This window comes from Condylostylus longicornis, unplaced genomic scaffold, assembly GCF_029603195.1.
Source record: "Condylostylus longicornis isolate FDR11 unplaced genomic scaffold, ASM2960319v2 ptg000038l, whole genome shotgun sequence".
Lineage (NCBI taxonomy): Eukaryota > Metazoa > Arthropoda > Insecta > Diptera > Dolichopodidae > Condylostylus > Condylostylus longicornis.
The window spans coordinates 2,452,988-2,466,148 of record NW_026578007.1 but is presented as its reverse complement, the minus strand read 5'-3'; the positions used below and the strand labels follow the sequence as shown (position 1 = coordinate 2,466,148).

The 13,161-nt window shown below is 30.6% G+C and overlaps 1 protein-coding gene across 1 annotated transcript; it reads left to right on the top strand.

Annotated features, from left to right (window-relative positions):
- The first annotated feature begins 6,935 nt into the window (after nt 1-6,935).
- Nucleotides 6,936-8,488, top strand: LOC129609236 (piggyBac transposable element-derived protein 4-like). Its single transcript, XM_055521169.1, has 3 exons — nt 6,936-7,624; nt 7,680-7,885; nt 8,322-8,488. Exons 1-3 carry the CDS (start codon nt 6,936-6,938, stop codon nt 8,486-8,488), a joined length of 1,062 nt encoding a protein of 353 aa, XP_055377144.1.
- The last annotated feature ends 4,673 nt before the right edge of the window (nt 8,489-13,161 follow it).

The window sequence follows — 13,161 nt, the reverse complement described above, 5'->3', positions numbered from 1 at the left end:
TAGCAGATTTGCAATTTGTCATTGGAAACAACGGACAATATTTCTTAAAAGAACTCAGCTTGATAGCTGACGGGTGTTTTATGCCCATATATTACACTTTTCGACCGCTTTATGCAAGCAACGAATTGCACAGTGATGCCAGACACCAAAGCACTTTTAATAAAAAAGAAATTAATGGGTTGTCATGGGATGACGGCATTACTGAGTATTGCGAGGTGCCAGAAATTTTAAGAATTTGTTTTGAATCCTTCAATAAAATTTATGTCAAAGGAATCAAAAAGAAAGAATATTTGGACAAGTATATTTTGGGTTCAGCAGAAGTGGTCGACCTTGGTGACTCTATTCCTTCCTTACAGAAATTACGGAGTTACACCTGCATATGTCCTCACCACCATGATAATAAAAATAAGTTAAGATGCGCTGTTCAAAATTGTATCAATATTTATATGGAATTAATAAAAAAAAATGATATATTTTAAAAATATTTGTAAACTGGACTTTTACTACTTTCAATTTTAGATCTTTAGAATCGACCCTCTGACCACTTAAGGTCCGAGTCGCAACTTTGTTGCTAGGAACCTGGCCGCTTAAGTTTTAGCCTTCTAGCCACCCAAGTTTTCACCCTCTGGCCGCTTATGGTCCGAGTCGCAACTTTGTTGCTAGGAACCTGGCCGCTTAAGTTTTAGCCTTCTAGCCGCCCAAGTTTTCACCCTCTGGCCGCTTAAGGTCCGAGTCGCAACTTTGTTGCTAGGAACCTGGCCGCTTAAGTTTTAGCCTTCTAGCCGCCCAAGTTTTCACCCTCTGGCCGCTTATGGTCCGAGTCGCAACTTTGTTGCTAGGAACCTGGCCGCTTAAGTTTTAGCCTTCTAGCCGCCCAAGTTTTCACCCTCTGGCCGCTTAAGGTCCGAGTCGCAACTTTGTTGCTAGGAACCTGGCCGCTTAAGTTTTAGCCTTCTAGCCGCTCAAGTTTTCACCCTCTGGCCGCTTATGGTCCGAGTCGCAACTTTGTTGCTAGGAACCTGGCCGCTTAAGTTTTAGCCTTCTAGCCGCCCAAGTTTTCACCCTCTGGCCGCTTAAGGTTCGAGTCGCAACTTTGTTGCTAGGAACCTGGCCGCTTAAGTTTTAGCCTTCTAGCCGCCCAAGTTTTCACCCTCTGGCCGCTTATGGTCCGAGTCGCAACTTTGTTGCTAGGAACCTGGCCGCTTAAGTTTTAGCCTTCTAGCCGCCCAAGTTTTCACCCTCTGGCCGCTTAAGGTCCGAGTCGCAACTTTGTTGCTAGGAACCTGGCCGCTTAAGTTTTAGCCTTCTAGCCGCTCAAGTTTTCACCCTCTGGCCGCTTATGGTCCGAGTCGCAACTTTGTTGCTAGGAACCTGGCCGCTTAAGTTTTAGCCTTCTAGCCGCCCAAGTTTTCACCCTCTGGCCGCTTAAGGTCTGAGTCGCAACTTTGTTGCTAGGAACCTGGCCGCTTAAGTTTTAGCCTTCTAGCCGCTCAAGTTTTCACCCTCTGGCCGCTTAAGGTCCGGGTCGCAACTTTGTTGCTAGGAACCTGGCCGCTTAAGTTTTAGCCTTCTAACCCCCCAAAGTTTTCACCCTCTGGCCGCTTAAGGTTCGAGTCGCAACTTTGTTGCTAGGAACCTGGCCGCTTAAGTTTTAGCCTTCTAGCCGCTCAAGTTTTCACCCTCTGGCCACTTAAGGTCCGGCTCGCATCGCTTACGCGCGTACGCCGCTCGGCCCGAGGCGGCGCCTTTTTTGTAGTCATATGAAAGAAGAAGAATGCTGTAATTTAACAATGGCAAAGAAAAAAAAACATTTTTATTTTTTTGTTTTTATTTAAACTTTTCGTATTTTTGGTGGTTTTTGTTCAGTACAGTGCAGTACAGGAATAAGCTCGAATAATAGCATATTCCATCGGTCGGCGTCTCGACCAATATACTTGATGTTCATAGGGTTGGTATTCAAGTAATCTAATTCTTCTTGATTTCTTACTTTTTTTGAAAACCTGTCCGGCATGAATATGGTGCACCGAGAATTATCGTCCGGACTCTCCACTTCACAGAGAACCACAGTGTCTCCATTATTTTTATTCAAAAATCGCCAATTCACTACTTTATAAAGTTTCCTCAGGATCAGGTCATCTAATTTCTTGTAGGAATCTGCATTGTCTCCCCTTCCTACTGCAATTAAACTCCCCAGAAAAGACGCCTAGAGAAAAACAAATTAAAAGTTGGGAAAAATAAAGGTAAAGAATCTTACCATTTGGGTATATGTATATCTAATGTTTTTTTTCATAGCAAACTGACTGAAGTATAACAAAAATTAAATCTTTATATACTCAAGAAATTACTTTATGATTCTCTTCCCGCCAAATAATATGATTTTCTAAATAAAACTAGAAACACGATTATAATAGGGGCGGTATATTTAACACGTGATTAAACAAAGAAAAGTTGTACGTTCTTTAGTTCTATAAAAAAAAAAATTATGTCACGTTTTATATAATCCTGCACTTGCAATGCACTTTCATTTGTATAAAAAAATTTACGTTAAGTTTTGTATGCTAGGAATTAGAATTTTCATTAAAACTTAATAGACACGTCCTGCATTTTAAAATGTGATTATATTGAAAATTGCTGCACCTGTAAATAGTAAATAGCAAGTTTTATACATTGCAATAAATACTAATAATAGAAGTTTTATGTAAACTTTATGTAAATTAGCAAAAAAAAAAAAAAAAAAAAAAAAAAAAAAAAAAAAAAAAAAAAAAAAAAAAAAAAAAAAACAGAGTTATTAATTGTATTTTATTTTTTATTTTACTTAACACAAAAATACTTACTTTAAAATAAGACCTTGAATATTGTTGCAACAGTAATTAGCAAGTTATCTACATTAATGAAAATAGAAACAAGATCCGCATTCCACAAAGCATTTTTTTTTACATATATAAATTGATGTTTTATAAGACAAGGATCCGCATTCCAAAAAAGTGTTATACTAAGAATTTTTAATTGTGTTTTAATTTTTTATGTAAATTTTATAAAAATGGAAACACCTGACCTTGCAATTATAACTGCAGTTATCTAGATTAATAAAAATATAAACAAGATCCGCATTCCACAAAGTATTTTTTAACATATAAAATTGATAATGTTTTAAAATATTATTAGAATAATTATAACTTTAAAGTAACTAACAACATGGCAAAAAAAATGATGTTAAATAAATTTTTAAAAGAAAACACCCCAAAATTTGATATAATTGCTGAAAAAACTCAATATATCAAAAAATTTGGTGTAACGGCAAACAAAGTTATTTTCAAATTAAAAGCTTCACCAGAAGAAGAAGATTGTTTGTTAAAAATCAAAGAAGGAGTCAATGAAGTAATTGAATATGCAGTAAAAAACGTTCTTCCAACGGACCTAATTGGGATAACGTTTTACGGCAACAACTTTCAAGGGCGAACACCAGGATGGATGAACTTTAAAGAGGCAAGTGAAGTAAAGTTTGAAGATATCTGGAAACTGATATTCAAAATATTTCAAAGCAATACAGAAGGAATTAACCCTGATTCTTTCGAAATAACAATTACAACTGTTCGCTTACCTTCAGGAAAAGGAAGGGTAAAAAAATATCTTACTTTTGAAGAAGAATGTCTAAAACGAAAAGGCATTGTTACCATAAAAAATAAAGACAGTCTTTGCCTACCACGTGCTATTATGGTAGGAAAAGCTTTTGTTGACAAAGAGCCCAATTATAAAAAAATTTGCATGGACGTCAAAAAAATTCAAAAACAATTGGCTTTAACACTTGTCAAAGATACTAATTTAAATATCAAAGAAAGTGGCTCTGGAATACCTGAATTGAAGAAAATTCAAGATTACTTTGGTGATAAATACAACATAGTGGTTTATGACTATAGCAACAACAAAAATATAATATTTGAAGGAAAAACTGAGGGCAAACGAATAAATCTTCTTTATTATAATAGGCATTACAACGTCATTACCTCTCTTACTTCAGCTTTTTGTAGAACTTATTATTGTGAAAAATGTAATATCGGATATAACACTATAGATAGACATATGTGTGGAGGACGCTGTAAATGTTGTCAGCAATCACCTGCTTGCAAAAACGTTATTGAAAATATATCCTGTTTAACATGTAAACGGACATTTAAAGGTTTAAGATGTTTTGAAAATCATGTAACTAAAAATATTTGTATAAATTTGCGTAAATGCTTAACATGCTTTAAGAATTATTCTACTAAATATGGAACACATAAATGCAACACAAAAATATGCAAGAATTGCCTAAAACAAGTAGAACAAAATTATTTTTGCTACATTACAGTTAACAAACAAAAACCTAACATAGATAATTTTCTATTTATTTTTTACGATTTGGAAACTAGACAAGAAAAAATTGTATATGAAAAATATAATCAAATCGCAAAATTACATGAAGCAGATTTATGTGTTTTTTCAACGAGATGCCATAATTGTATAAATGAAGAGAATTTATTTTTCTGTTCAAAGTGTAAATATAGATTAACAGTTATTGATACAAATGTAATACCAAGCTTTATTGGTTGCGTTTTCAAATTGTCAAAAGAATTTAAAACAGTAACCGTTATTGCACACAATGGACAGAGTTTTGATCACCAATTCATATTAAATGAGTTATTACTTAAAAGTGATTTGGAGCCCCAGCTAATAATGAAATTTCACCTCATTTAATATGCAGGAATCCAGTTATAATTAACTATTCAAGCATACAGGAATGCAGTCATAATTAAATATGCAATAAAAAGGCCATGCACCTAGGTGGCACGCGCCTCATTTGCATAATTATTTTCCCATGCTCAGGTGACCCCATTACTACTTGGGTAGGCCACAATATTTTACAACGTTAGATTTAGCGAAGGGGTATCACCAGATACTTATTAGAGAAGAAGATAAAAAGAAAACAGCATTTGTAACACCACATGGATAATACGAATATAATAGGATGCCATTTGGATTGAAAAACGCACCAGCGACATTTCAAAGACTAATGAATGAAATGCTAAGAGATTACGTTAATAAAACGTGCGTAGTCTATTTAGGATGATATTTTAATTTTTAGTATATCGCTTAAAGAACATGTTAGAAATATAACTGATATATTTAAAATTTTAGAAAATAATAAATTAAAAGTACAAGTTGATAAATGCAACTTTATGGAAAAAGAAACTGAGTTTTTAAGACATGTATTAACAAAAGATGGATTAAAAGCGAATCCAAATAAAATTAAAGTTATTGAAATATTAGAAATTCCAAAAAAGTTTTTTAGGTTTAACAGGTTATTACAGAAAATTTGTGAAGGATTATGCGAAAATGATAAAATAAAAAAAAAAAAAATTGCTCAACCGATAAAAAAATATTTAAAAAAAGATGTAAAAATAAATATTAAAGATCCTAATTATATTAATGCTTTTGAAAAATTAAAAACACTTATAATTAGCCACCCAATATTAAGATTTCCAGAGTTTGAGAAAGAATTCACGTTAACAACGGATGCATCGAACTATGCTGTAGTATCACAAAAAGGACATCCTATATACTTTGCATCTAAAACATTAAGTAACCACGAGAGAAATTATTCAGCCACTGATAAGGAATTTTTAGCGATAATGTGGTCAGTAAATTATTTTAGACCATATTTACATGCTAAATATAGAGGAAAAAACTTATCACCAAGACATCAAAAATGGTTATTAAAACTAGAAGATTATAGATTTGAAATTGAAGAAAATAAGGTAGCAGATTTTTTAAGTAGAATTGATCAAACAAATGAAAGTGAAGAAATAAAGAATACGGAATATTTACCTAATAAAGAAAATTTTTCAATTAATTTAGAAGAAAATGAATCAGATTTAGGTTTACTTTTCAATTTAGAAGATGTAACAATCTGTTCATTCAGCAGATGAAGGTAATAATTCTTCATCATATACCAATCAAAGAAGAAATAGTGAATAAATACAAAACTAAAATCATTTTAACAAATAACAAAACTATTGAATTTGAAACTATACTAGGAAGGAAAATAATTTATATAGCAGAATATGATTTTGAAAATTTAGGAGATATTTTTAGAAGGTTATTAAACTAAGGTGAAATAGGAATATAAACATTTTATAAATTAAATTTAAAATTTAAAGAAAAGTTATTATTGTGATTATAACACGCTAAAATGTAGGTGGTATCGCAGATATACCACTAAGCAGCTAGATACACAGAAATTCAACGCAACAAAAATATTTTTACAGGTAGATTGAATTGGACATTTTTCGAATTTGAAAATTTGAGAGATGAAATTAACAAAGAATTGTTTTCAGAAATTCCTTCCGACGTCGAATCGATTGTGGTAGATGACGATGATTATTGTCATGAAAATACTTCTGAAATAGACGATGTGTTTGAAAATATTGCAATAACGGATGAAGTTTCTGAATGGGAATTTAGTGATGATGACGATCTGCCATTGAACCAATGGATAGAAAAACATAATGCTAATGCTACTGAACTATTTCAATGGGAAAAAGATAAATTCGATTATATTGAACCGGAAAATTTTTCTGAAAATACTGGCCCCCAAAATATACCGGATGACGCTGAAATTCCAATCGATATATTTTACTGCTTATTTCCAAACTCTTTGTTCGAGCATATAGCTTTTCAAACGAACTTATATGCTACTCAAAATGGAAAACCTTTTGTTCAAACAAATGCGAACGAAATTAAATTATTTGTTGGAATGAATATTTTGATGGGTATAAAACCATTACCAAGCTATAGGGATTACTGGTCAGTCCGAGAAGACCTCAGAGACCAATTTATCTCAAACCAAATGTCTGTTGTGTATGTCACGGACTCGTTTTGATTGGTTGCTTGGCAACATGCATCTCAATAATCAAGTACTTGAGCCAAAAAAAACACACCCAGATTATGATAAATTATACAAAGTACGTCCATTTATAAAAACGTTATCTGAAACATTTACAAAATACTATAAACCGAAAAAAAATATATCGATTGACGAATCTATGATAAGATTCAAAGGGCGTTCATGTCTCCGACAATATATGCCTAAAAAGCCTATAAAATGGGGCTACAAAATTTGGGTGCGGGCAGACGAACAAGGATATGTAGACGAATTTCAAATATATACTGGGAAAATAGGAAATTTTGTAGAAAAAGAGCTAGGACCCAGAGTAATTACTGATCTCACACGATCTTTGGTAGGTAAAAATTACCAAATATATTTTGACAACTACTTCACGTCGATATCACTTCTACGGAAATTGAAAAAAGAAAATATATATGCATGCGGAACTATTAGAAAAGGAAGAAAGAATATGCAAATAGATTTTAAATCAAACAAAATTTTCAAACGAGGTGAATACGACTGCAGAGCAACTGATGATGGATTGACTTGTGTCAAGTGGATGCACAAACGTATTGTTTTTTTTGCCAGTAATTTTCATAATCAAAATTCTGTTGTGTATGTCAACCGCAAAAATAAAGATGGTACAGTAGAAGAATTACAGTGCCCAAAATTAGTAAAGGATTACACAAAACATATGGGGTATTCATTTATTATATTTAAGTCAAACATTTTATTTATTTATTATTTATTATAGATATGTAGATAAAGCAGATATGTTAAAATCTGTGTACGAAATAGACAGAAAAAGCAAAAAATGGTGGCACAGAATATTTTTTGTTGATGTCTCAGTGGTAAATTCTCATATTATATATAAATCTAGATGTGAAGGAAATACAATGGACTTGAAAATTTTTTGTCTCGCCATTGTCGGGGGTTTATTAGGTGCTCGGTCGGAAACTCGTAAACATGGCCGCCCCATGGAACATGATAGAAACACTTAACAATTTCAAACCATATGTGCCATATGAAAAAAGGTTTAACCAATCGGCTCATATGCCCATTTATGGGACATCAAGGAGATGTGCGGTTTGCAGCTCAAAGGCGCAACAGCATAAAACACATTGGTCTTGCACGGTATGCGAAGTAGCACCATGTTTATCCAATAATAACAACTGTTTTTTACAATATCATCAAAAAGATTAAAAAGGAATGTTGAAAAAACTTAATATATGTAACGGCTTAGTGGTAACGTGGAGATACCACCTCAGAAATCCACTTTCCAATTAAAATTTGAAAAATTGAATGTAATAGAATTGAAAGTAAATTGAAAAATTCTGCCCGGAAAGGGTTAATAAATTTTTAGAATTTAAAGAAAAAGCTATGATTTTGATAATAGGTACACGTTATCAAAATGAAAATCTAAAAATGGGACCGGTTGATGTTCGAATTGAAATGAAAAGTTCAGCTGCAATACCCGATAAAACAACGGCTTACTGTCTTATGCTGCAAGATAGATTAGTAGAATTCACACCTTTGACCGGTGAAGTTAACAAAATCGTTTAATGAAGTAAAAAGAATTTATTTTTAAGAAAGCATTTTATTATAAAACTTGCATATGGATATCATATACAGTTAGTCAAGAAAACCTTTTCCAAGTAAAAAAAACTGGAAAAACCGATTTACTACACAAATTTTAAGCCCTGAAATGCTTCTTTTTTATTTTTTTTTCAAGAAAATTTTTAATTTCAGAAATATTTTATAAAATAATAAAAATTAAAATTCATTTTTACTAAAACAAAACAATAAAAATAATAATAAAACAAAGTAATTCATTTTTGTTATTGTCAAGAAAATCTTTTCCAAGTTACATGCATTTAGTTTTCTAATAAAAAAATTTAACGTGGCGCCGTGCAGACGCCTTGAAATTGAAATTACAGTTACCGTAAATGATTTTTAATTGCAAATCAATTCTTAATTTTTTTAAATCTTCAGTACTGATAGTCAATCGAATTGGTGCATTGTAAATAATAAGAAATAGATTTTTTTTAAAATGCCTGGTAAATGGATTAATGACGATATTACACAGTTAGTTTACTATAACTACTATAAGGATAAAGAAAATAGACATATTAGAAAAAAATTGGCTGAACAATTCAATTTGAGTGCCCGAACAATTGGTAACATTATAAATCGTGCCGAAAAGGAGGAAAGATTAGAGTTAAAAAAAGCCTAATGGTAGACCAAAAAACTATCGGCAAGAGACGAAAGAAGTTTGTTAAGAAAAATTGAGGCTAATCCGCGAATATCTCTCAGAGTTTTGGTTACAGAATTGAAGAATGAGGAGTCTGGAACGGATGTAAGCTATGAAACGGTGAGAAAAACCTTAAAAGAAAACGCATACATATCACGAGTTGCGAGAAAAAAACCTCTTCTTTCTGCAAAAAATATTAAAAAGCGATTACATTACTCAAAGTAATGTAAATTGTTCACCTTATTACTGGAATGAGGTCATTTTTTGCAATGAAACAAAAATCATGCTTTACTATAATAATGGACCTAATAAAGTCTGGAGAAAACCACTTACAGCACTACAAAGTAAAAATATTATTCCGACGGTAAAATTCGGAAAATTATCAGTCATGGTGTGAGGTTGTATTTCAAGCCAGGGTGTAGGAGATCTTGTTTTTATTGAAGAAAAAATGGATCAACACCAATATCTAGCCATATTAAAAAAAAATTTAATTAGCAGTGTTAAAAAATTTGGGCTACAAGGGCGTAATAAATTTTATCAGGGCGTTATAAAGTTTATAATTGCCCAAAAGTAATTGACACCCCGGCTCAAAGCCCCGGCTTGAATCCTATCGAAAATTTGTGGGTTCATTTGAAAAAGAAAGTAGCTCAAAGAAGCCTGAAATCGCGAGATCAGCTGAAGAGGTATATAGTAGAAAAATGGTCCAAAATTCCTGAGGAATATGATTTACCAAAGTTAATTAGGTCAATGAGCAGGAGATTATTCGCTGTTATTGAAGCTACAGGCAAACACACAAAATATTAAGTTAAGATTTGAAGTGCATTAATACGCAGATTGAGCAATACCAAAAATATGGAAAAGGTTTTCTTGACAATAGGAAAAATGAACTGTTTTGTTTTGTTATTATTTTTGTTTTTGCAAAAATTAATTTATTTTTTTATTATTTTGTAAATATTTTTGAAATCATAAATTTTCTTGAAAAAAAAAATAAAAAAGGAGCATTTCAGGGCTCCAAATTGGAGTAGTAAATCGGGTTTCTCAGTTTTTTCTTACTTGGAAAAGGTTTTCTTGACTAACTGTATTTACATCTAAAACTAAGAATATAAATAACTGGTTAACAAAAAAACATCATGGATTTCGATGGTCGGATGGGTCAAACGCATTTTTGTGATACCATCAATTTTTTAAAGATTTATGTTATATAAATAATAATAATACAATCATATATGTAAAGGGTTAAGAAAAGAAGAATTGGATTAATAAAATTTTAAAGCATAGTAATATATATGATTTGGGGTCCAAACATGATTCAACAAGTTTAAAAAAATTGGAAAATCAACATATTTATTATTCAAAAAAATGTTCTTATAAGCATATTGGTATTTGCGCTCTTGAAAATGTCTACTTAATAAAACTGTTAATCTAAGCAATTTTATAGTATTTAAGAAATGAGAACAATAAAAATTTATTCATTCAGTTATTTTATTTACGATTTTTAATATCAAAAAGCAAAATCAATATGGATAAAATAAAAAATTATTTTTCAAAGAATAATAACAATTATGAAAAATTAGGAAACACATCAACTGATTCCACAAAGAGGTGGAAAGAAGAAATGAAAAAAAACAGATCAATCAGCTAGCGGAACATTTAATAAAAATAAGAAATGAATTGTATAAATAAAAAATAAAATAAATAATTATAGTTATAGTTTTTTAAAACAATAAAAAAATGTTTTCTTTTTAGATTTTTCACTCATTAACATTCTTAAATATTAGATTTAGATGTATGCGGTTTTATGGTACCGAAAATTTATTGCATAATCATTTCTATTAACTTGAGGAATATTTATACGGTTTTATAGTGCTATTTAACTTCAAGGTTAAATTAATACAATTTGAAAATACGCTTGAGGGATGTATGTGGTTTTATGCTACCCAATTTTCAAACTTTTATATTTTCTTCATACGTTTTAGTATGTTAGAATTTTTTTGATATTTTTTATCCCTAATCATGTAAATTACACTCCCATATTAAATGTGTTAAAGAATTTGGAATATAATTGTGGTTAAATAAAATTTAATTTCTAAATATTAGTATATATTTAGAAATTTAATCGACAACAGCTAAAAAAATAAAAGACAATGAATACACCAAGAGCATTGAGATCGCAAGCCTTAGCTGCATGGTTCAACTTGAAGCAATTTGACTTTGAAACGTATATAAAATTTAATTCAGACTGGCACGACATCAAGTTCTATTGCATTGGTTGGGAGGATGTCAATCAGAAAGGAGGACTTACCATTCAAGATATAATGCTACACTATCATAGCGGACCTTGGCTCGAAAAACGTGGATTTTGATTTTGATCCAAAATAAAAGCAATAAAATAAAATATATTATATATTTTATGTTACAATAAAGACAAAAACAATTTTACTTGTTTAGTTATTTATTTATTATCACATTTATAAAATTTTAGATTAATCTATGGAAAAGTGACCCCAAGCTAGAGTTTCAATATTGTTTTTTTTGTATAAATCTTTTATCATCCAAATAACTTAATGTGGCTTTATTCAAAGCTTGAGTGTATAAAGTATGATTCTTACTTCTAAATAACAACATTTTTGCAAACGATATTTTCTTATTTAATAAACAATCTCTATAATCTTTTATTCTTAATTTTTTAACAATACATTTTTTACACCTTTTGCTTTTGTTATGTTCTTCTTATTTAAAATATCAATAGAATACATTTTTGCTCTAAGTCCTACAAATTCTTTAATAATATTACCATCGCATTCATATTTCATCATACCAGAACCTTTTTATTTTTTAAAGGGATATTATAAGTGTTGTTTTCAGGGAAGCCAGAAGTATCAAAATATGTGTCTATATCATCTTTTATATCACTATAAACATCTTCAGTTTTTATAGTATATATAAAAGAATCAGTATCTATATAATTAAGTAATATATTATTTTTATATTTAGCAAGCTGTAATCATAGTGGAAGTTATACATTTTCCATTTGGAAATTTCTAAAACAGTAAAACCAACATAAATCGGTTTATTTTAATAAACATTTACCCTTTTCATTTCAATTGCAGCCATTTCATTCGTAAAATGAGTGATGCTATGAAAATTGGGTTTTGCTATTAGATCACGTGCACCTAAATGTTTCCTATTGCTTTCCCAACTGGTAACAATTTTTACGTCTCTTCTTTTATCAATGTTTTCCATTCTTTTACCGTATGCAGCATTATTTAATAATTTAAAAAAATTTTTTTCAAAATCGTTTTTAGCGTTTGTTCTGTAGGAATTGTTCATTTCAATATATGGTTTCAACCAACAACTTTGGTCAAACTCTAAGATTCTATGAATTTTTTTCAATATAAGTCCGTGTTCTAAACAATGTTTTAAATTCTTGTAATGTATCACATAGCGTTCTTTATTATTTAAATCACAAATTAATTTCGAACATTTCATATTACTAATCTTTTTATTTTCTGCACAAAACGGTAAGTTATTATGTGTATTATGCTTGGAATTTGGATATTCTAAATCTACTTCTAAAATATAACCTTTATTAGAATTATCTAAAATATTTTCTACTTTAATACTGTTGATATCACCACACCATATAAAATTAGCTAAAGGTAAAGGGAGAGACATTGCCCATCCATACAAATTATTAACAACATATTATATATAATACGATGATTGGGTATTATCAAAATTATCAGTATACTTATTATTTGCTATAGAATGTCTTAAACTGCATTGTGTAATACCCCCTTTGATACCTTTTTTTATGAAATTATACATATTAATATCATTTAAAAGCTCTAACTCAACTTTTGTTTTTTTCAGCATAGCATCCCAAGATAAACCGGGTGCTGTATAATAATGACAGGGGTCTAAGTCATATATACTCTTAAATAACTTTCGAAAATTTTCAAAAACATCAGTCAATAAAAGCACA

What these genes read in the sequence shown, in the direction of transcription:
- LOC129609236 (XM_055521169.1), top strand. Translation starts at nt 6,936, where the DNA reads ATGCATCTCAATAATCAAGTACTTGAGCCAAAAAAAACACACCCAGAT. An exon ending in GATTACACAAAACATATGGG is followed by an intron (nt 7,625 to 7,679) that starts GTATTCATTTAT and finishes TATTTATTATAG; the next exon opens with ATATGTAGATAAAGCAGATA. An exon ending in AGGTGCTCGGTCGGAAACTC is followed by an intron (nt 7,886 to 8,321) that starts GTAAACATGGCC and finishes TTTTGATAATAG; the next exon opens with GTACACGTTATCAAAATGAA.